The sequence below is a fragment of the Phocoena sinus genome, chromosome 6 (assembly GCF_008692025.1).
Source record: "Phocoena sinus isolate mPhoSin1 chromosome 6, mPhoSin1.pri, whole genome shotgun sequence".
Lineage (NCBI taxonomy): Eukaryota > Metazoa > Chordata > Mammalia > Artiodactyla > Phocoenidae > Phocoena > Phocoena sinus.
In genome coordinates, this window is record NC_045768.1 from 108382101 (window position 1) to 108406738 (window position 24638).

General features: G+C 49.2%; 1 protein-coding gene across 1 annotated transcript; it reads left to right on the top strand.

The window, feature by feature from the left end:
• The first annotated feature begins 7984 nt into the window (after nucleotides 1-7984).
• On the top strand, nucleotides 7985-22725 carry NEIL2 (nei like DNA glycosylase 2). The gene is made up of 5 exons (XM_032633830.1): nucleotides 7985-8109; nucleotides 9969-10108; nucleotides 15243-15577; nucleotides 19779-19978; nucleotides 21675-22725. Exons 2-5 carry the CDS (start codon nucleotides 9971-9973, stop codon nucleotides 22034-22036), a joined length of 1035 nt encoding a protein of 344 aa, XP_032489721.1. The 5' UTR covers nucleotides 7985-8109; nucleotides 9969-9970; the 3' UTR covers nucleotides 22037-22725.
• Nucleotides 22726-24638: the final 1913 nt, after the last annotated feature.

Here is a 24638-nt window from a genome sequence, read left to right on the forward strand (position 1 = left end):
GCCCTCCTGGTTTGAGACGTGCACTAGACGTGCTCTGCCATCTCCTACTTTCTGGTTTGATTCAAACAAACCCCTGGAGGAGGTCAGTGGTGCTCCACGCCAGTGGCACAGAAGGTGAAAATTTCTCCTTTGTCCATTTTGTTTTCACTTTCTTAGTCTACAGAATTGCTTAATTGCTTCATCTTAAAAGTGAGGTGGGGTTGAGGGGAGCGGCCCTAAGGCCTGTGGAACGGAACCCAGACAGGCAAATCCAACCCCACTGAGAATTGTTGGCAGTAGCTTCCTGCCTCTCAGCTGGCTTATGCCAAACCCAGTGGGCAACTGGCGGCCTTTGACCTTTCACAACACCCTTGTTATTTTTGAGCAGGTAAGGGAAAAAAAACTAACAACCATTCTTCTATGTAAAATCGGAAAAGCTTTTTAATTGGCTAAGAAATAGCCAAAGCTACTAAACACAGCTACCATCCAAAGGGATGAGTAACCGATAACTCTAGCAAAGAATAACAAAAGAGATTCAAAACCAAAAATAAAACCTACCAGGATTTATGTTGGCCTTGGGGAGGACGTGTTTTCTGATGATGAAGTCTTTGCCGAGAACATTTTTGCCACTTCCCTTTAGGAATGGTTTTCAGAAGGATACACACACACACACACACACACACACACACACACACACACACACACAATATACCAGAAGATTGACCTCATTCCTTATATAGTCATAACTTATGCTTCACTCCAGATGGTAAAATCCAGGTTGATTCAGCCTCCTTGCTCACCAGACTTGGTTGCTTTCCCAAATCGAGGCATCCTCAGAGTACGTCAAGTTGCTACCAATCAGGATACTCAAAAGGATGCAATTCCCAGATGGCTGGGAAGTGGCTGGAGGTGGGGTGGGGGGGTAGGGGGCCAGCAACGAGAAATGTCTGGCCTAACACGGTGAGTGCAGCAGCCAGTGGCACGTGTTCAGGCTCAGACATCCTTCACATTCCCTTTCGGGCTCACCTCTCACTATGACAAAAATTCTGAGGCACAGGCCAAATCATTTTAACAGTCAAGAGCATTAATCCTTAATTTCTGGATGCCTTTAGGGGTGAGTAGTAGCAGATTTAGCCATGATTATGTTTGGCTTGGGTTGACAGTAGCGAAAATAAGATTATATTCACTGAACATGCATCAGATGGAGCGGGACTGGAGTTTATTTGATGTGCCCCCCTTTCCGAGCCTGTAGAACTTACTGACTTGGATACTAGTGCATGAGAAACAGCCACTTGGAAAGCTGCTTTTGGAGTGGAGGTGACTGGTTTTCAGTTTTTTAAATCATTTTCTGACATTGGAAACTACTCTTCAGATTGCATCCTTGCCTTGCTTGAAGCTGGAACACAAACACGCCACCATCCTTACCAACACAGATATGTATCTTCCCAGAGCCAAGGACCAGCCTCAAAGCGTCCAGGTTTAGCCTGGGAAGTGGAATCCATGCTCCTGAGGGCTCCCTTCCCTGGACACTGTTGCTTTCCGTTCAGTTCCTTTGCGTCCTGGGACCACTGCTGCTCTACTTCACCCTGGCTCCTGTGCGATTTTTATCTCCCCTCCAGTAGCTGCAGCTGTAACGTTTGTAAAAAGATTTCAATAACAAGGACAACTAAATAATCCGAGCAAGAATGGCATTAAAACAGACCTAGTTTCTCAAAGTCCAGTCTTCTTTGGGTCTATGCATGACTAGATCACTGGTTGAAGCCTGGGGGATTGTGGGTTTAGTTTTACAGAAAGAGGCGATCATACACAGCCGTGCTCTGGGCTAACAGGAACAGTGGAACCAGGAAAAGCCTGCAAGGTACCCGGTGGTACTCTTGAGCCCCAGCTTAGCAGCGGTGGCAGGCCCTGTGCGAGGGGGTTTTCAGACAGACCCAAAGAGGGAGCTTCTCTTGAGTGAAGGGTGATAACATGAGATCCCCACACCCCCGTCACGCACACACTCCATCCCCTCCCTGCTTTGCGGTGACTGCCTTCTGTCTTACAGCTGTGGTGGCCTCGCTTCACCTGAGAAATAAACGTGACTGCATAGGTTTTTAACCAGATGTACTTGAAGTTCAAATCACTGGGCAGTCTGGAAGTTCCAAATCAGTGAATCTCTGATTGCAGGACTTAATTCAGATGAAGTTCACTACTAGTAAATGATACTAGTGAACACTACCAATAGACCCCTGTTACAACCAAGATATTGTAGTTTCTTGTGCCACTGCTTCTTTAAGATAGATTTACTCAGATGAATTGGGTTGTAATTAGACATGTGAAACATTTAGCTCTATCATTCCTCCTCTGTCCTTTTCCTTTAGAACTCATGAAAATAAAAAATTGAAAAGATCCGTTATTTCTAGGGTTCTTGATTCTCTTAAGACTTCGGGGCTGGGCTGGGAAACAAAAGAGGTAAGACTGAAATAACAGAATCCTAAACAGACTTTTGACCAGGACTCTGCTGAACAAAGCAATGAGTGATACCAGCTAATGTACCTTACAGTGTAAAGCCATTGCTTTGTACTTAGAGAATCCCCCAGACTTCTCTGTAGTGGTATGGGCTGGACACACTTTCAGGAAGTCTTCCTGTCCCCCCACCCCTTAACATCCTTGCAGATTTCCTTAATGTGGCCTCCAGCCTTACCACAGCCAAAGTTCCCCCTTTACCCCACCCCTACGTTTTGAAATTATTTTGTCTACATAGTTATTTGGGCTTTTCTCACTTTTTATAGATCAAAACCCAAACTGCATACAAATTACACTTCAGTTTTTAAAAGAACAGAAAGCATAACTGCTCATCTTTACTGACAAGTACTACCGGATAGTCTGTAACACTAAGCTGATTGAATTCCCGTCTTCGGCAGAGATGCTCGATTTAGGTTGCTCTGCACTCTTGGTATGGCTATCGGATAGATGGTTACCTTGGGGCTTTTTTGACTATTTGAAAATGGCTCACGGGGTCCTATTGGGTGAATCTCTGGGTCCCGGGGGCTCTCGGAGGGGACCACTACCATACAATCACTTTCTGGAATAGATTCTGTACCCATTTCCACCCGTGCTTCTGCTTCCTTGAAAAGTAAGGGAGGGACTGCCCTGGCGGTCCAGTGGTTAGGACTCCACACTTTCACTGCCAAGGACGCGGGTTCAATCCCTGGTCGGGGAGCTAAGATCCCACAAGCTGTGTGGCACGGCCAAAAAAAAAAAGAAAGAAAAGAAAAGTAAGGGAGGAGCCCACCAGAAAGAGCTAGACACGAGATTCTGAGGTTTCAGAATTCTAGCCCAGGTTTGGCCAGTGTCTAGCTGTGTGACTCTGGGCATTTCACCAAGCTGCTCTTCACCTCAGCAGCTTCATCTGCAAATGTTTTGGAGGAGGGAATCTTTAAGTTCTCTTTAAGCTCTAAGCAGTTGTGAGAGCAGAAATAATCCGAAATTATCCTTGCCATATCTGGTATCACGCAGGGAGCACCAAGTCCCATGCTGGTTGGTGTCATGCTGTGAGGATGGTCAGGAAAAGACATGAAGAAATTCATCCCTGGGGTCACACTGACTTCGATACAGCATCCAGGACTTTGGACCAGCAGCTCTGAAACCACAAGTTGAGCAAAGTGGCTCATCTCTCTGAGTCTTACATACTCTTGTTGGTACAGATGAAATCTCAGGGCCCCAAGATTTGAAAATACTCCCTCTGGAGACTCCGGATAGATGTTCTCCAAGGGGGAAATAGTACCTTTATTGTGACCCAAGTAATGAGGTTTAAAAATGTTTCAGAAGCTTTTCATCCAAATGAGCATTGCCTCTCAAAGTAGCTGCCTTGCAAACTACTTATTCCACTGTTTCAGCCACGGTGAAAACATAGGTTGGAACTCCCTTTAGAGGCTCTCCAGACCTGCTCAGATCAGCCTAAAAGAACCAAGCTTATTGCTTCTCAGCCACAAACAGAATTTGGGGGTCCCAAATAGAATTATATCACTTGACCAATTTTTGTCACCTGTCCTGATCCTAAACGCCCCCTTCAAAGAATAGAAATTTGCCATCATGAAGAGCTATTGAAGAAAGGACTGTAGGCTCTGAAAGCTGATTTCAGTGGAGGAAGCAGATCGATGGGAAACATTTTCAGGTCTTTTGCCACTGTCACACTGATGGGGACAGCATGCCATGCTGTAGTTGTGGTGTGTTTTCTTACGTCCATCAAATGACCTTGGTGTCTTCCCTCACTACCCAGCCGCGTTGATGAGGTTTGAGAGACTCTGCAGGTTATGGGACCGGAACAGGGTCCTGCTTGGAGAATGCTTGAAGAAAGTCATTTCTGCAATTTGGGGCAGTGTTTTTCTGTTTTTTTGTTTTAATTTTTGGAGTCCCAGACCTCTCTGAAAATGTAACAAAATCCATGACCACTTTCCTAGAAAGGTACACATATATGAGTGGTACACATACACCATTCACAATTTCAGGGGTTCTATGAACTCTGGAAACTTCTCCATATTCCCCAGGTTAAGAACGCCTACACTCAGGCTCCAGTTTAGTCCAGGGCTGCAAGGCTTTGTTGGACAAACTGACCAGGTCAGCTCCATCTGACCAGGGTGTCCTGGTACTTGGGACCCAGAGCAAACCTTGCTATTTAGCTATGAAGTAAAGCAGTGGGACAGTCCCCGGGCAGCTGTCAAGGCCCTAGGCCCCCCTGGAGGTCCTGCAGCCTAAAATCTAGCAGTTTGCACAGGGACAGGGCTGAGGAATTCCTGGTAGCCCCTTCCTTACAGGAGGGTTTGGGCCTGGAGTCTGTGGGAGTACAGGAGGGGTTACAGGACACGAGCTTCTAAGGACTGGGGGTAGTATTGCTGAGGTTTCCTTCCTCAGCTGACCAGGGCAAGTCGAACTGAAGGGAAATAACCCCACTAGGAAAAAGGATGCCTGGATTGGGAGGCCATGCCTGACTCATTTACAGATCATGAGGGGTCTCAGAGATCATCGGGTCCAAACCCTCTTGTCCCACCATCGTCGAGGGAACTTGCCCAAGGCCACAGAGCTGGCATGAGGAAGAGGTGCACTTACTGAGCACCTACCCTCACTAAGGAGGCCGAGACTGGCATAAAGATACCTCCCTTGCAGTTAATGTGCTTACCATTTGGGGGCGCCGGCGTTCCCTTCCTTGTGGCCTCCAGAATGCAACAGTCTGATTTTCAAACATTCAATCTGAGACCACCCTGGAAATTGTGCTAAAAAAAGTACCTGCCACTTACCGAGCACTCCTGCAAATCAGCTGCGCTAGTAAGTAGCTTTATACATCCATTAAAACTTTCCTATATCCTCACAACCACGTGTTGCACACGAAGGAGATACAGCCCATGGATTCTAAGTAGCTCCCTTAGGCCACAGAACTAGTACATGCAGAACCAGGATTCAAACCTGACTGCAGAATTTGAGCTTTTACACCGCCCCCCTGCCTCTCCCAAAGAGTGGAAACCTAAAAGCTGAAAAGCCCACACAACCTGGGGTCCCACTCCAAGCTGAAGTCTTTCAACGTCTTTCTAGAAGTTGGGGAGAATCCTTGGTTCCGAATTCTCCAATTTAGACATGATGAAAGAAGACCCTAGAACCACTGGAAAATAGGGCTCACCATCCACAGTCACATGTCCAAAAAAGAGGGGCAACTGGAATGGACCCGGGAGCCTCACTCTCAGCCCTCCAGGCTCCCCAGGTGTTCCTAGAGACACAGGAAACCTACTCCATGCGGTTCAGGACCCCAAGCTCATTCATTGGCAGTCTGATTCCTCACCACATCCTACTGCTTTTCTCCATCACATCCTTTCTTGCTTTAATCGGTTTTCATGGGCATTGTAACTTTAACCCTGTTTAAGATGTCACTGGCACAAAGGGAGAGGGAGAAATTGGCTCCATGGCCCTTAGAAAACTGGGTGCTGACCCCCGTAGTGCTGAGGCCCAGGCTCCTGAGGGCTTTGAGGTTGCCCCCCGTCCCCGTCCAGGACGCAACTAATAATAACTAAGAACATATTGATCTATTGCTATATGTCAGGCTAAGTGCTAAGAGATTTAGGTGAATCATCTCAGTAAATCCCACCATAACCCAGTGAGGTAGGCATTTCACTGCATTTTACAGACGAAGAAACTAAGGTATGGAAAGGTTAAATTACTCGCCCAGCTCTGCCCACTGAGCGGTGGGATTTGGACTCAGGTATTCTGATGCAGCAACAGTGTTCTTCACTGCTATCCTGTAGAGTTGCGCTTCTGGAAGCTTGCCCTTCTCCAGGCAGATTCCCCAGCTCTATTGTCTTAGAATGGTGATTGCATACATTTGCACCGCACTTTACAGTTTATGAGTTTCGTATCTAAGACCTCATTTAGCCATTCATTCAAAGAATATTTACTAAGTGCCCACCAACTGCCAACCACTGTGCTCCTAAGTCCTCGCTGCTCCACCTTGTGTCCCTGGACCTCCAGCAGCAGCATCCGTGAGCTTGTGGGAAAAAGGCAAAATCTTGGGCCCTGCTACAAACCTTGCTTTGTGATATTTCCATAATGACACCATGAAATAGCTATCCCACTTCATGCTGAATAGATTCAGAGGTACTGTGACTTGCTTGTCTCCCCATAACTACTATTGAGGCAATATATGTAAGGAGCTTAGAACAGTACATGTGCTCAGCAAACAACAGCTATGCTGTAAATGACAGAGGTAAGCTGTGAACCACGTGGTTGCTCAACTCTATAACCCTTCAGCCTCAGAAGAGCCCTCTTAGGCACCAGGCATTCAGTCCAAGAGGTGAGGCAAGGACTGTGTCTCTGGCTTCCTTCCCAGCTCAGCCAGCGTCTACAGAATGGGGAGTTAGGGGCTCCAGAAGCTACTGTTAGGGTGTGCTTGATCCTATAGCAGGTGGCATCCTGTGGTGGGTATGTTGTTCCCAGAAGACGCCAGGTACAGAAAGAGGGAGACCAGAAGGCCCAGGGGGGATGGAAACACCATCCCCTCAAACCTCATCCCCCCTCTAGGGCTCCTCTGTGCTGAGCACCCTCAGTAGCCCAGACCTTCCAGCCTTCCTCTCCTCACTTCCTGCCCTAGCCGGTTCAGTAGAAGGGCCACCCGTACTGCTCCGGCTGGATCAGCAGGACACAACCTGGGGAGGGGCTGGGCCCTGTCTCCTTGTTCTGGCCAAGACCTCCCCATGGCCCTCTCAGCTATGGTCCCTGGTGCCTGCCATCCTGATCAGTTTCCCCAAACTTCCCTGCTGACTTCTTGGAAAGTGCTAGTTCCCCATCCTCTTTGGAGAAATAACAACAATGGAACATTCTTATTTTAAAATAGTCTACTATTTTATCTTTTTTATTGTCTGGAAAAATTTAATATTACCTTTAAAGCAAAATTTGCTTATGGTAAAAATTCAAATAATAATATTCAAATCATATAAAGTAAAAAAAAAAAATCCCACCCTTTAAAAACTTCATGAGATTTCTTGACAACCTGTTTCCTTTTCACAATTACCTCGCTGGGCTCGGAGGCCCAGCAAAACCAAAGGCTTGCCTTTGCCTGACCACCTAAAGTTCTCCTATTCAGCAACTTAATTTTCTCTATCTTCGTTAAGACAATAAACGTTCCAAACGCGGTTTGCTTCTTCCCCCCGTCTGCTCAGACTCACTCTCTCTCCACCCTTTAGCCGCGACACTCGGCATTGGCCCAGCGTCCAGAGACCTCCTTAGGGGAGGAGCTCCGCACCCTCACCAGCTCTCCCAAGGGCGAGACCCCACTCCCGCCTCCCAGGACAGAGCCCCGCACCTGTTTGGACAACGAAATCCCGAACCCCACCCACGCAGGGCGAGACCCGCCTCCTACGCTCACCGGGGGGCGGAGACCCGAGCTACCCCACCCCCTCGAGGGGGGAGCGTCGCTCGACCCACTCCCCACCTGCAGTCAGACGTCTGCTTCCCTCACGCTTCCCCCGCCCGCCTACGACAGCGTCCAGCGCGCACCGCGGGAGGAACACGCGCGCACACCGGGCGCCGGCTGTTCCACGGCCCGCGCGGAGGCGGTCTGCGGGCCTCGCAGGCGCTGGGGTTCCGGGGTCTGCGGGCGGGGAGCCGGTAAGTCCCGCCGCGAGTCCCGCTGCGGCGTCGCGGGACGTGCGCGGGTGGGGAGGGGGCGGAGCGGCGCGTCCTCTGCTGTAGCGGGTCCACCTTCCCCGTCGGAAATGCAGGGCTTTCCCCAGCTTTACCCTCGTCACCTTGTTACCGGCGTGAAAACTCGGTTAGCGAACCTTTTAGAAGCGTCCCTCATGGAAACCCGCAGCCCGGGTTGAATTTTTCTTTCTTTTTTGGCTGTTTACCACTTTTTAACATTACCCCCCCTCCCCGCACGCCCGACCGAGGCTACTGCAGTGACCGTCAGTCCCGTCTCTGCGCCCGCTTCTCCCCCGCATCACCCCGAGAAGGCGCTGGGCAAAGCAGGCATTTTAGACTCTCCCGGGGGCGGGGGCGGAGGTGACGCCCTCTCCTCTGTCAGTGTGGTCCACTAGCCAGCCCCTTACCAGCCTCGCGCGGTTAACGAGGGTGCGCGGGGTGTCCCCTCGGGACCTGTGTCCCTTCGGCTTCTTATCTTTTAAGGCTGTGGTAGAGGCAGCTCGCTGCCCAGCTTTCCATCTCCATAAATAAACCCGAGAAAGAAACATGCCCTTGTGTCGAAAGATTTTAAGCATCAGAGGCATTTCAGAGGGGAGCTTTTCCAGAAGCTTCCACGGTTGGAGAGACCAGGGCACAGAGCTGGCTGAGGTTCAGGTCGGCTGCACTGTGGCCGGTCTTCCTGCAGCCCCGCAGTTTTGTCAGGAGAGCCTCTCGAGTGACTTGAAGGTCTGATTAGGGGCAATTGTACTACATTTTAGTGAGCCTAAAGCACCATCAAATTAAAAATACATATTATGGAACGTGCTGCTAATTAAACTCTGAGAAACCATGGACTGTAAGAGGCACCGCCATTTCAGAGATTTTAAAATATTACTTAAAATTACTGAAATGCAGTAGCTACCACTGCGCCAGGAAACTGCTTAGTTCTTTGGGTTTTCATCATAACTTGCAGTCTTGTGCAGGTGAGGAAACAAGTGGATAAGTAGGGTAAGGGTGGGGGGAATGCCTTCTGTGTCTTAGAAGCTGGGGTGCCGAGCACTCAGGCGCAAACATATGAATGCCTCCCGCACAAGCTCGCAGTGAACTTGGATGATTTGGGCAGGAAGAGGTGGGGGTCACAGGTCACCCTACATCACGGTTAAAATGGAGCCCCAGCTGTTTCTCAGTTACCAGGGATAATCTTCTCTAGGGAAGCCGGATGTGGCGTCTCCCTGATCTGACCTGACATGACCCTGTGTCTGCACCTGTCATGATTCTGAGCTCTGCATTGTTGTCACATACGCAGTGCTGCTACTAGCAGGGTGGTCCTGGCAGGGCTGGATCTGCATCTGTGTCTGTGTCCCTTACAGCCTTCTCTACCTCGACCATCTCGCCACTGAAAGAGGGGAGATAAAGCAGCAGCAGTGGGCTGGAATGATTGGTTTGGGGAGGCAGAAGGAGGACAGAGAAAGCCTGGAGATGAGTTAGGACCACAGTCCAGGAAACAAGTAACAAGGGTGGGCTCCCGTCCAGGCTGCCACAGGATCAAAGTGGAGGGCGCTTGTGGTGTGATGCCTGGCACACTGTTGGTGCTGCCTGAAGAAAGGCAAGAGGGGCTGGGATGGGGCAACAGTCCTCAGGAAGCTGGCTCACAGCCTGCCGCACCAGGGCTTTCTCTTTGATCCGACCCCCGCTTCCCAGCACATTCCCTTTTTGGCCGTATATGCTCTTAAAGTTGATGGCAAAAAACCCCCAAAAAACGGCTGTGTGGAGCTTGGCACCCATCAGAAATGCTAGAGAAACCAGCTAAGTTAGTGGCCTCTTTTCCACATTTCTGCCTGCAGGGATGCCGGAGGGGCCGTCTGTGAGGAAGTTTCACCATCTGGTCTCCCCCTTCGTGGGGCAGCAGGTGGTCAAGACAGGGGGCAGCAGTAAGAAGCTGAACCCTGCGGGCTTCCAGTCCCTGTGGCTGCAGGACACCCAGGTGAGTTCGTCATCCTTTGACGGGCTCGTTCCACAGCTCACCCCAGCGGGCTGACTCCCATCAGCACACCCTGTACCGCCCCTAAATTTATCTCAAGACTTTTCATGCTGTCACTTCCTGGAGCCTGAGGCGACCATGCTGGGACCCCACGCAGCTCCCCTTCTGACATTTCTCAGCCTCGGGTGAGCAGCACAGTGGCCTGTGGAACTATAAAAAATACATGTGCATGAGCTGGGTATTCACATTCAGCGTCTGGAGTGGTGGTGATGACTCCGACAGACTGATGTGCACCTTGTTTGGAAACCGTGTTTAATTCTATGGGGCCAGCAAGGAGGTGAGGAAAGAGCATAGCCTTCTGATCTGGGTTTCAGCCTGACTCATCTTTGCTCTGAGCATGAGTCAGAATTCCCTAAGGCAGCAGTCCCCAACCTTTTTGCCACCAGGAACCAGTTTCGTGGAAGACAGTTTTTCCACGGATGGCGGGGGCGGTGGGGTAGGGGGGATGCTTCAGGCGGTAATGTGAGCGACGGGGAGCTACAGATGAAGCTTTGCTCGCTCTTTTGCCCGCCACTCCCCTTCTGCTGTGCGGCCCGGTTCCTAACAGGCTGCGGCCCGGCCGGTACCAGGGGTAGGGGACCCCTGCCCTAAGGGGCTCGCAGAGCTCTTTGTGGTCTGACTCATGCCTCCCTCTCTGGCCTGCAGTTCACCCTGCCCCAGATCTCTCTCCAATCATTTTGAACTATCTAGAGCTCCTCTCACAGTCCTTCAAGGTGACGTGCTGCTCCCCTGTGCGGGCAGGTCTTCCTTTTTCTCCCAGCTCCACCCCCATTCCTGTCCCTTCATGTTACCATGGTAATTCCTGGTCTCTTCTGGATTCAGCCTTGCCATCACATCCTCAGAGAAGCCTGCCCTGCCTGCTCTGAGTTGGAGAAGAGACTCTGCTGTGCTTCCCGGGCACCCTGTACCTCTTGTTGGATGCTCACTGCCGAATTTGTCCTGCCTGTTGAGTGGAGGAGACAAGTAAACAGGGCACAATATTGTATTCCTGGCACCTGAGTGCCCGGCACTTAGGAGGCATTTGGTAATTGGCGGTAGAAAAACCAAGGATTTCTGCTGCTTCTTAGCTGTGTGTTTCTAAGCAAGTTACATAACCTCTTAGCTCTAGTGTCTGCTAGAGTTGTAAAATGGGGATAAACACCTACCAGTTAAAATTGTTGAATTAAGCCGACTTTATGCCTGGCACATAATAGGTGCTCAGTAAATACTAGTTCTCTGTCTTCCACGTTGCCCTTCTCTCTCACACACACACACACACACACACACACACACACACACTATAAAACCATTCTTGGTTAGAACTGGAAGAGGTCTGGAAGAGGTCTGCTACACCTTCATGTGTGTTTTCTGCATTTGGAGGTGGGGCTCAGGGAGGGGGAGTGGTTAGCCCAAGCCGACATAGCTAGCAAGGGACAGAGACTGGAGCACAGGCCCCCTGACCTCCAGGTTTGTGCTGTTCCCGTGAGAGCACCTGGACTCTTTGTCCAGACTGTCCTGCAGAGTTTGCAGGACAGGATTAATGTCCCTTTGCCTCTGGGTCCCAGTGGCCGGGATCTTAGCACCTGCCTTCACAGAGCTGGCTTGCAGAAAATATTTACTCGATAGCTGAGTGGACAGAAGAATGTGAGGCAAGGGAGCCTTGAGATGGATCTGGGCACTGGTTTCCCAGTAAACCAAGGCAGGGGTCAGTGTTGGGAGCCCAGAAGCCTAAGGGAGGTGGCCTTGGGGAGCTGCCTGGCATGTGGGTCCCCATCAGTGGGCTCCCTTTCTGTTCCTCTGTCCGTGGGTCCTATTCTCAGGATCTGAGAGTTGAATTTGGAAGTTTAGACCTGTGTCCCTAAATGGGAAGCTGTTAGGTAGCAATGAATGGAGGAAGGGAGCGTGTGATTAAGGCCCAGCTGGGGGCCTCAACATAGAAGAGGTCCTATGGCCTGGAGAAAAAGCGTTCATGATGGAGATGGGACTTGAGTTGGACCTTGAAGGATGGAGGACTTAAGTGGGTCAAAAGGAGAAGAAAGGGCATTTCAGGTTTGAGAATCAGTTGCAGATTCAAACATGGAGGTGGAATGAGCAGGGTGGGCTCGTGAGACAGAGGAAAATTGGCTCCACTGTGTGCTGGCTGTTTATCCGGCATATGGCCCTTCACTGTCCTTCCTTATAAGCTCTCCAGTTTCTGTGTCAGGAATTACGTATAATTGCTCATTACAGACTCAGAAGAGTGGCTTATACAAGTCAGGAGGTTTATTGTCCCCCTTCCCATAATGGGAAGTCCAGAGCAGGGGGTCCAGGGTGGTGTAGGAGTGATGCAAGATCACTGGGGCCCAAGCTCCTGCTCTTCTCTCCCTGGGGTGTAGCCCTCATCCTCATGATGATGACGATAACATGGCAGCTGGGATTCCAGCCATTACATCCACATTCCAGGCAGGAAGGAAAGGCAGGAGAGAGCTGGAAACTGGTTCATCCACTTCAAAGAGATTTCCTGGAAACCACATTTGACCGTTCCTGCACAATCTCACTGGCTTCCCCATCTGTAAGGGAGGCTGGGAGACGTAGGTTTTTAGCTGAGCATGTTGACGTTCCTGTAAATCAGTAGATTTGTTGGTAGGGAGAAGGGGAGAGAGGGATATTGGGAGGCAGCCAGCAGTCTCTCCACACTTGGTCCCATATCATCTTCTCTTTTGTTTTAGCCTCTCATTTTGCAGAGCACACACTCCAGAGCTGCCTAAGAAAGCATTAGGGGTGGGAGGTAAATATTGAGTCCTTTCCGCCTGTTAATGTTTCTGTCCCATCCTAGTCTGGGTGGGTGGGACATCTGGAGATCAAATCCCACTGTAGGGCTTCCCTGGTGGCGCAGTGGTTGCGAGTCCGCCTGCCGATGCAGGGGACGCGGGTTCGTGCCCCGGTCGGGGAGGATCCCACATGCCGCGGAGCGGCTGGGCCCGTGAGCCATGGCCGCTGAGCCTGCGCGTCCGGAGCCTGTGCTCCGCAACGGGAGAAGCCACAACAGTGAGAGGCCCGCGTACAGCATAAAAAAAAAAAAAAAAAAAAAAAAAAAAATCCCACTGTATACTTAGACTTTATATCAGTCCTCCAATTAAAAAATATTTACAGCTTTGTTGAGGTGTAATTCACACCACATCCAGTTCACCCATTTCAAGTGTGCAGTTGAGTTTCTTGACACAGAGTCGTGCAACCATCACCATAATCAACTTCAGAACATTTCATCACCCCCAAAAGAAGCCTTGTGCCCGTTAGTCCTTTCCCTTTCACCTCAACTCTCCACCCCCAGCCCTAAGCGACCATTTTACTCTCTTTTCTATCCTACAGATTTGCCTTTTGGGGGGGCATTTCACATACTTGGAATCATGCCGTGTGTGACTGGCTTCTCTCACTGAGCATAATGTTTCGTAGGTTCATCCCTGTTACAACCTGTGTCAGAACTTCATTCCTTTTAAATCCTGAATTCCCTGAGGGAAGGAGCAGAGACTCACTCATCTGTGTGACCCTCAGCACCTAGCACACTGTCTGGCACGTTGTATAAACCCAGTTAGCAATTAGAACTGAACTATCCATAGTGTCAGAGGAATTTAAAAGAGGGACGGCGGAAATTGCCATTGTTGGGAAGGGTGCAAGGGTCTCCTGACCTAGGCCTTTTGACCTGGTAAATGTTTTGACCTTGAGGGTCATCTGACAGATATTTTCATCAGCCTTATCCCAACGTGGGTGACGTTGCACCGAGAAAGTGTTGCCTGGAGCAAATTCCCTTATGCCTGCTTAATTCCTTGCCCAGGTTTTTATGTGAGCTCAGTTAAGCCATTTCTGATGTGTGGCGCAAACAGCTGTGCTCAGATTTGCAGTTAAGCTATTCTGGAATTATTTAGAAAGATAATGCCCTCTTTGGGGGCGAGGTCTTCAAAAGACTGCTCCAGTTGTTAATTTTTATACTAATTGACAAATTGGAGATCTCATCAGAACTGTGATCTTTAAGTATGTACCTTTGGGGGTCAAAATATCACAGGCAGTTCCATTATGAATGCCAGATGTTTTGGGTTTAATGGGTCTTGCACAACAGGCCTATCCTGGAATCGGGCCATGTACACATTACCTGCCAGGACTAGCAATATGGAGATAGAATACTCAGCAGCTGGAACATTCTTTTACACACATTTTCTGTTTTCATTTTCTTCTGCTGCAATCGTGTTGATCGTCATTTTTGATTGTGAGGTCTCGTGTGGCCATTCCTTCTATCGAATCCAATTTCAGGGGTGGCGAGGGCTGCAGAATTTCACAGTGGGTCGTCTTTAGCTGCTGTCAGTTTGTGTGTGGTGTGTATGTGTATGTATGCTGATTATTTCTAACAAAGAAAAAGTATTATGAACTGAATACAGGAATGACAATTAGTATTTACTTATTAGCTAATTCATGGAAAAATTGGGAGTATTTCCCCTCAGGTATTCTAGGCCCTGCATCTAGCGTGCATCTATTTCATTGCTGATCTGATTCTTCCACTTGCTTCTAATCACTTTGAAAACCATGTACTAAGTGCCCACGCGGCTGGAGCAAAAAGCAAAAGGCAAGTCCCAAATATTCAAGTTGGGAAAGTTTCATGGAAGAGGCAAGAGGGGAGACATTTGCATTAGGATAAATGTCTGTATACACCTCTTCCAGTCTTCCCCTTTCTGGGTAAGGCTCAGTCTGTTTTGACTGCAGTAACAGAATACCTCACACCAGGTGGCTTATAAACAACAGAAATTTATTTCTCACAGTCTGGAGCATGGAAAGTTCAAGGTCGGGGTGCCAGCAGATTCAGTGTCTGGTGAGGACCCACTTCCTGGTTTGTAGACAGCCATCTTTTTGCTGTGTCCTCATGTGGAAGAAGGGTTGAGGGAGCCCACTGAAGTCTCTTTTATAAGGGCACTAATCCCATTCAGGAGGGCTCTACCCTCATGACCTAATCACCTCCTGGAGGCCCCACCTCCAGACACCATCACACTGGGGATTGATTTCAACACATGAATTTTGGGAGGACACAGATAAGTCTATAGCAGAGCCTTAGATCATGTTCATCTTTTTCTAGGTCCATGGAAAGAAATTATTCCTTAGATTTGATCCAGATGAAGAAATCGTGTCCGCTGGCAACAACCCACTGTCAGAGCCTCTACAAAAAGAGTGGAAGGAAGAGGCCGGGCACCACCAGGAAGTCTCTGAGCAGTCCTCCCAGTCCCCAGGAGGAGACGATGCTGTCCCCAGTGGAGGTGATGGTCTGCGGTGTTTGTGGGGAGACACCCCTGCAGGAGGTGCTGAGAGGTGGCTGCAGGTCAGCTTTGGCTTGTTTGGCAGCATTTGGGGGAACGAGTTCTCCAGAGCGAAGAAAGCAAACAAGAGAGGTGACTGGAGGGACCCTGTTCCAAGGTAAGGCGTGGTTGAGCAGGCCATGGGCTGTGACTGTCGGCAGCTGTGCGGGGTCTGTGGGGTTCGCCAGGGCTCCGCTGTGCGGGCCTGGGCCGGGCTCTGTGGGCAAGCTGGGTGGTCTCCAGCAGCCTGCCGCCTAGGAGAGAGAACCCACTCCTCTGCCCACTGAGATGGCAGGTCGACTGTGGTCTGCACCCAGAGAGGGATGGGGACCACCTGGCAGCTTAGAGAGCGGGGAGTACTTTCCCAACAAGCACAGCCCTTGAGGCTGGGAGGCCTCTGAACAACATTTTATGGCTTGACTAGTGCTCTCTGACTATAGGGACAAAATTGCCCCAGTTTTCAGTCTGTTCATGTTGAGAATATCGGTGCAGAAAACTCTATCCATGTTCAGGATTCTTTCCTTAGTGTAGGTTCCCAGAGGAATCATTGCTGGTCAAAGAGAATGAACATTCTTATCGGTAGCACTGAGTTTTTTGTGTACTTTTTATCAACTTGTAGGGGCTTTCGGACCTTGTGTGTTAACCTCTGTGATGTGTGGTGCTAGTGTTTCCAGCCTGTCTGTGTCCTTTGATGGTGTTTGTGCCTTTAGGCATTCAGGATTTTTAGTTTGTAGGTACTGAGTGGTCAGTATTTTCCTTGATAGCTCTTAAGTTTTATCCTCTTGCTAAAGAAGGCTCCTTCTACCTCCAAATCAAAATACTTTTCTGGTTTCATAATTATATATTTTTTCATGTCCAGAACTACAGTCTTTGTTTATGGTATTATGTAAGGCCAGTAAGATGCTTGGGACTATAAAGATAACTCAGATCGGGAGTTCCCTGGCAGTCCAACGGTTAGGACTTGGCGCTTCCACTGCCGAGGGCCTGGGTTCGATCCCGGATCGGGGAGCTAAGATCCCACAAGCCGCATGGTGAGGCCAAAAAAAAAAAAAAGAGAGAGAGAGAAAAAAAGAAAACCTCAGAGTGGCTTGAATGGTGAGGAGATTCTTTTGACTCACAGACAGTTGACCCTTGAACAACACAGGTTTGAACCGCACGGGGCCACTTGCACGGGGATTTTTTCAATAGTAATATTACATTGCTACACGACTCACTCTGAGGTTGGTTGTATCCGTGGGTACCGAACCGTGGATACAGAGGCCGGCTGCAAGTTACGTGCGCGGATTTTCAGTTATTCAGAGGGTCGGTGTCCCAACCCCCAAGTTGTTCAGGGGTCAACCACATTAGAAGCTCAGAGGGAGTGCGGGCCGTGGCGTTGACGCAGGTCCAAGCCTTTGGCTTCCATTCTTGTGATTCTCCTGACTTTGCACTTTGCCACGTGTTGCTTTTGTCCTTAGACCAGCAGCAGGAGACTCCTGCAGTTCCAGGCCTTATATCCACACAAGAAAAGAGGAAGAGAGGAGAGAGAGGGTCATTTCTAAAGTTCAGATGAGCAAGGAGAGCTTTCCCCGAAACCCCCAGGAAACCTCTCATGGCCCGAAGCTGGGCTCGTGGGCTGATTCCGGACCCGGTCACCAGCCGGGGCGATTGGAACGCTCTTCCACTAACAAGGCTGGTCCTGCAGGCCTTCAAATTTATTGCCACACAGTGAACTCATGGCATTCACTTATTTTTGAATCTCTTCCTGTCACGTTATAACTCCTTCCATGTTGCATATTTTGCTTTGCCTGCCCCACCCCCTTTTTTTCTTTATTAGTCTTGCCTGAGTTTTATCTACTTTGTTGGTCTTTCAAATAAATAATAGTTTTGTATACTAACCACATGGAAGAGTATTTCCTAATTTTTCAAATATTTGAGTGTTTGAGGTCATCTTTTTTGGTTTTTTTTTGTTTTAATTTTTTTTATTGGATTACGATCAGGGTGGCAGCCTGTAAATTTTCTACTTTTGGCATCAAGATTTGCAGCCAAACACATAATTGATCTTTGCTTACGTTTTGTGTACATAAATGAAGATAGAATGTTCATTAAAAGTAAAACATTCTGACAAAAACCAAACAAACAAAAAAAGAAAAACATTCTGTAAATGTTAAGAACAGGTTATTGTTTTGATAGCTCAGCTTTTCTCTGTTTTTGTTTTTGTTTTTTGCGGTACGCGGTCCTCTCACTGTTGTGGCCTCTCCCGTTGCGGAGCACAGGCTCTGGACGCGCAGGCTCAGCGGCCATGGCTCACGGGCCCAGCCGCTCCGCGGCATGTGGGATCTTCCCGGACCGGGGCACGAACCCGTGTCCCCTGCATCGGCAGGCGGACTCTCAACCACTGCGCCACCAGGGAAGCCCTTTGCTTATTTTTTTTTGTTTAATATGCAAAACTTGGGAAGAGGATCATTGAAGTCCCCCAGGCTAGTTGTGGTTTTATAGAGTTTCTCCTTGTCTTTGTTTTTGTTTCTGTGTTTTGCTGCCCTTGGTCCCAGGTATCAGGGTCCCTGACTCTCAAAGGTTCTTTACAGCTTCATTATTAAACAATCCTGGACCCTCTCTCTGCCTTTAGCCCTAATTCTGCTTCTCTTTGATGTTAATAGTGCCACTCCATGTTTGGTTGGCTCACCCCCTGGTCTTTTTTCCACTTAGTTGTAGGTCTGTTTTTTCATTTATTTTAGGTATGCTTGCTATAAACAGTAAATAGCAGGCTTTTGTATCTCTTTAAACTCAGATGCAAACTCCTTGTTTTGAAATGGGGTAACTGTGCTGTTTGGATTTTCTTTCATTTGTAGTTTTATTGTCCCTTGTTTTCTTTTTTCTGTTGGATTTATCACATTTCTTCCTTTTTTTTTAAATTAATTTTATTTTTGGCTGCGTTGGGTCTTTGTTACTGTGTGCGGGCTTGCTCTCGTTGCAGTGAGCGGGGGCTACTACTCTTTGTTGCGATGCGTGGGCTTCTCATTGTGGTGACTTCTCTTGTTGTGGCTCATGGGCTCTAGAGCGCAGGCTCAGTAGTTGTGGCGCATGGGCTTAGTTGCTCCGCGGCATGTGAGATCTTCCCGGACCAGGGCTTGGACCTGTGTCCCCTGCGTTGGCAGGCGGATTCTTAACCACTGCGCCACCAGGGAAGTCTCTTTTCTTCCTTTTTTTTTTAAACCTCTGTTAATTTGGAAGTACTGCTATTCATCTTTATTCTTTTGGTAATAATATTATCTTTAAATGATATCTGTTTTTTCCCTGAGTTAATAACTATCAAATTTTTAATAGCATTAAATTAATAATCTTTTCCCTTATTATTAACACTGGTATTTTGCTCACTCTCCTTCCCCCCTCCCTCTGAGATGAGACCTTTAAAATATTTCTACTTCTGTACTTTCCTGCCATTTCTACCCCATCTCTTGTGTCTGCTGAGGTAGTTTAGAATTTTAGTTCCATATTGTTAATTAACTACACTGTTAGTTATGTATAATTAAATTAATTAATATTTAAAACACACTAATACAGGTGTCTTTTTGTTCAGAGAATCCTTTCCTCACACTTGGATTACAGGTGCACTGTTATGATTGCAGGCCACTCGGATCTCACAGTAGACGTGACAGAGTCCAGTGCTAATCTTTCCATTTATCCTTTCCATCTCCCCTCCTCTTGAGATCCTTGCTGATTTACTTTCCGTTGGGATGTACTTTTCCTTGAGTAATTACTGCAGGTACTATGCGTAGGTGTTTTTCTGAGTCCTGTTCCTCTCAAGTTGTCCCTTTACTTCCACATAAGATACCACCCAGGTCAGATACGTGAGTCTTGGAGTCCAGCTGCAGCCCGAGTCTCTCCCCTCACAGAGTAACCCGTTATTGCTTATCAAGGTTCATGAGGTTTCTCCTGTGTCCCTGGTGGGGGCGGTGTGTGTATGTGTCTTTCTTGGTAGATCTTGCCAAGGACTGGGAGAGGTGCCTACTTGGCATCAGTTTCTCTGTCCTCCTTCCTTAACAAGCCCTGCTTTGTGCCATAGCCACACCTCCTGAACTTGAGACTTTTCTGTACGTCCCAAGTTGTCTTCTGCCAACACCTATTGTTATTATCAGAAAAAAGGAGAGAGTATACATTTTCTTTTAATTACTCCATTTGGCCGTGAGAGTTTAACAATTCTGGCAGAGCCATCCCTTTTCTCCTCTGGGACCTTAGCTTCCCCAGATTATCCTGAGTGGAGTGGGAGCTGTGTGTGCACGTGTGACCTGATGCTGCTGTCATAGCCCTGTGCACTGTGACCTCTCCTCTCTTCCCAGGCTGGTCCTGCACTTCGGCGGGGGCGGCTTCTTGGCCTTCTATAACTGTCAGATGGTGTGGAGCTCCTCTTCCCCGGTGGTCAGACCCACCTCTGACATCTTGTCGGAAAAGTTCCATCGAGGACAGGCCCTGGAAGCTCTGGGCCGGGAGCAGCCCGTCTGCTATACGCTGTTGGACCAGAGATACTTCTCAGGCTTAGGTATGGCTGATGGCAGAGGGTGGTCCTGCTGACCGACCTAATGAAAAAGTCCCTCGTCCAGGAGGCAGGAAACTGGCACCTGCCACTGGTGTCAGTGATGCTGGATGATCACCTGGGCTCCTTAGCTCCACTTCCCTCGTTTTTAAAATGAGGGGGTAGATCAGGCCATTTCTAACTTCTCTCCTACCCTAATTATATTATCAGTCGTAGTCTGCCTGATAGCCACATTGGAGCATGACCTTCTAGAGGGCAGGGATCACGTCCCCTCCATCCTTATTTTTTTTTTTAATTTATTTTTTGTTTGTTTGTTTGTTTGTTTTTTGTGGTACGCGGGCCTCTCACTGCTGTGGCCTCTCCCGTTGCGGAGCACAGGCTCCGGACGTGCAGGCTCAGTGGCCATGGCTCATGGGCCCAGCCACTCCGCGGCATGTGGGATCTTCCCGGACCGGGGCGTGAACCCACGTCCCCTGCATCGGCAGGCGGACTCTCAACCACTGCGCCACCAGGGAAGCCCTAATTTATTTTTTAATTGAAGTATAGTAGGACAAACGCAGACCCTGCACCCAGAGGAGCACAGGCTTCCAGGAGCGGCCTTTGGGGTAAATTAGTAAGAGAAATGCTGTGTAACCAGCTGTTGTTACAAACGATAATCAGAACAGCCAACATTTTCCAGGTGACTCCACTGTGCCAGGTACGTGGGTTCATCCTTACTGCTCTTCCTCAGGATGGCCACTTACTAGTTTTCCCTTCATTCAGATGAAGAAACTAAAGCAAAAGACACATTGCTCTAAGGGCACAGCTGAGATATGAAGCAGGTAGTCTGCTGGCAAATTTTAGAGAGAAATTTTGTGTGACCGTGAAGCTCTTGGAAAGAGCAGCCTCTTCACCCGTCCATCTTCTCCACATGTGCCGAACGCCTGGCCTCCACCGAGCCCACCTTCTCTCCTGAAGGAGAGGGTTGTTTAGTGACCCAGCAAGCATGGACTCAGCCCCCTGGAGCTAAAGATAGACTGTGATAAATGCCTAGTAGAGGTTAAAGAAAGTGCACTGTTGGGACATTTTGAAGAAACTTACTGATTCAGGAAGGAGAGGTCGAGGTTGACTTCACAGCAAATGAGGCAGGAGTAGGAAAATAATATAATAGTACCTCCTAAACACTTTTCTATATTTCAGGCGTCATGCTTGACATTTTAAATAATAATAACAGCTAGTATTTATTGATTCTCTCTACGTACCAGCACAGTGCTCAGCATTTGTATGTGTGTGTGAGAATTCTCATTTACTGCCCACGAAAACCGGGGAACCTACCCCCGCTTTACAGACCAGGAAACGGAAGCCTCAAGAAGGCAGGGAATTCACCAGGGTCAGGTAGCCGGGATCTGGTTGGGCCGGGATTCACAGCCAGGCACTCAGGTCCGGAGCCCCTTTTGTTAATCTCTTTGCTGTAACATGGGCCACGCCTGAGTTTTATGTCATTTCACAACAACCTAAAGGGTAAGTGTTAGCAAATACTTCGCAGACGGACCGGATGATTCAGTGTGAGGCTTGCCCGAGAGCTTCTCGGCCAGCTGGATCTTCCTGAGATGCTCTCCACTGCCATCGTATCAGCTGTGCTCTGTTTTGTTAATTTTGTGGCCAGCTTTCCTTATGGATGTGTCCTTTTTCCTTCCCTTGTCCCCTCCCTGCCTCCTTCCAGGGAACATCATTAAGAACGAGGCCCTGTTCAGAGCTGGGATCCACCCGCTTTCTCCCGGCTCACTCCTGGGTCTTCCGCGCCTCGAGGCCCTGGTGGACCATGTGGTGGCCTTCAGTGCAGGCTGGCTGCGGGGCAAGTTCCAGGGCAGACAGCAGCACACGCAGATCTACCAGAAGGAGTGGTGCCCTGCTGGGCACCAGGTTGTGAAGGAGGCACTGGGACCTCCAGGGGGCTTCCAGAGGCTCACGTGGTGGTGTCCCCAGTGCCAGCCCAGGTTGTCACTGGACGAGCCAGAGCAGGTGGTGCCCTCCTCGGGTGCTCGGGCCCCTTCTACACAGAGCCTTGCCCTTGAGGGACCGTGATGCCTGAGTGTCGCCACAGGGGTTGTGGGCAGGGTTTGGGACTGGGGACAGGAATTGGGGGGTGGGGTCGGGATGCCAGTGCTGTTGGTGTTCACCTCACCGGAGTTCAGGCTGAGGCAGTCTCCACAGGGTCCGATTTTGTTCTTTTCTGGTTTTGGTTAATTCTTCCTATCTAATCCCACCACTGTTGACAGATGAGGCAAATCGTGATGGCAGTTAAGGGGAAACCTCCCGGGGTGACAGTGGGGCAACAAAAACGAGAGCCAGTGGAAGAGAGCTGTGCCAGCATTGCTTTGCAGGTGTTTGGTTTGGTTTGGTTTTGGTTTTGAAACACTGGCTGGTGTTAAGTCCCTCCATTTGAGAACCAGGAAAAGGGAATTATCCTTCTTGGTTCCCCAAGAGGGATCCAGGGATGAGGGAGGGAGTAACAGGAGAGTGTTGCTCGGATTCAGCCTCCTGCCTGGACCCTTCCCATGTGACAGAGATGCCAGGAGAAGGAGGGGAAACGGGGGGACCAGGGAGTGTCCTGGTGTGTCCTTTCCCGGTGTGTCCATGGGCTTTAGAAAAAAGCGACTTGTTTCCTCCCCAAGGTGATGTGTTTGTGACAGTTGACGTGCTCAACAGTGCAGGAATCCAGGTTGTTAGCAAAACCTAGAAGAAACCAGGAAATAAAGCTCTTTGTTACTTTGTGTTGTCACCTTTATTTGGCTGTAAAGGTTCTTTCACTGTACATAACTGAGCTCTTTGTGAAGATGCCGTTTAGGACTTGTTGGGTTGGTCGGATGGATCCATTTAAAAGGAGCAGGGCGGGGAGAAAGGTGAACATGCACCCTTATACTTCTCTGCCTTAAGTCACTGGGAGTTGTCCACAGCGGGGAAAGCCACCTTATGGCAGGCATTAGCTCAGGGCCAAGATGGTACCCAGACAGGCCATTTCCCGTAAGTCAGCATCTGTCAGGGTCTGGAGTACAAGAGGGGGGTGGGCTGGACAGGCATCACAGCCTGCGTGCGGGTGGGCACCCACTGCGATCGGTAGAAAAGGGGAAATGCTGTTGCAGTTGCTGAGAAAAGCAGCGACAGGGCTAGAAACAGCCGTGGGTGTGGAAAGAAGAAGAGATGGGAGGGTCACCATGGTGATGGGCTCCTACATGTCAGCCGGCTGGATGTGAAAACGAGGGAGGGAGGGTGCTGAGAGCTGGAGGAAGCTGCCCCCACCTCGCCATTGAGACAGAGAGTCACGGGAGCTGAGCAGGTTCCGTGAGGAGACAGTCAGACCCTGTGTGCTGAGCTTGAGGCATCTGCACCAAAGTGGGGGGACAACACAGCCAGGAAATGGGCCTGGCTCCCCGCAAGTACAGGCTTGCAGGTATGGATTTGGGAGCTTCCCTCACAGCTGAGGGTCGGTTCGAGAAGGTTAACAAGGCGATCATGCGGCCTGAGAAGGATGGAGGTCACAGGGGAACCTTTAGAAGGTCTTTTGTTCAAGGGGCGAGAGAAGACAAGCCAATGGAAGATCAGATAAAACAGGAGGAAGGAACTTCGGGGGGCAGCCAGTGGTGCACACGTCAGAGAAGAGGCCTTCGAGTTTGACGGTTGGTTGAATTTGAGATCATGACCTCAATTTGGTCGAATTTGAAGTCATGACCTTCAAGAGCCATTTGTGTGGAGTGGTAGCCGGTCTGCAGGGGCTGAGGACTGGGTGGGAGCCCAGGGGTCAGTGAGTGTGCTCTGCTCTTCAAGAAGGTTGTCCTTGAGGGACCACTGGTGGTCCAGTGGTTAAAACTATGAGCTCCCAATGCAGGGGCCAGGTTCAATCCCTGGTCAGGGAACTAGATCCCACATGCATGCTGCAGCTAAGAGCCCACATGCCGCAACTTAAAAAAAAAAAGATCCAGCGTGCCGCAACTAAGACCTGGCGCAGCCAAATAAATAAATGTTTTTTTAAAAAAAAAAGGTTGTCCTTGAAAGAAATGAGAAAGGAGGTCAGGGAGGGAGAGTGATGAAAGGATGGATGTGATATGAGGATTCGTGTGTGATCAGGTGAGGGGAAAACCAGGAGGGAGAGAGACACCAGCACCAGTACTTAGAGACGCCTGGGCTCCGGTGGGGAAAGAAAAGTAGACCCAGAGAAAACCAGTTGGCACAGAGTAGGAGTGGGGAGGTTTGTAACAGCTACGAGGGGAAGTTAGAGCCGCTTAGGGCTCGAGGGAAGGTTATAGAGCCACACTAGAGACCAGAGTAGTCGCTCCGTTTCCCAACTTTGTACAGCAGTCTCCAGTAGCTTAGGGTCAGAAACAAAGAGGGATGCTGGATGAACCCACAGTTGAAGGTCGTCAGGGTATGAACGGTAGAAGTCCAAGAGGGCAAAGGAGAATCCTTATTTTTTTTAAGTTGTTTAAAATTATTTTAAAAGATACATCAAAAGATTCAAGCCTTACAAAAGATTATAGAGCAAGACATGGAAGAATAATCCTCAGTCTACCCTGTCCTCTTGGGAGCTGACATCATTTCTCTGACTTCAGTCTGTATTGGGGGAAAATAGTAGCACCTAGCAGTTGAGTCGTAAAGGCTGATGGCCGCACCATGAGTTCTGCATCGGAAC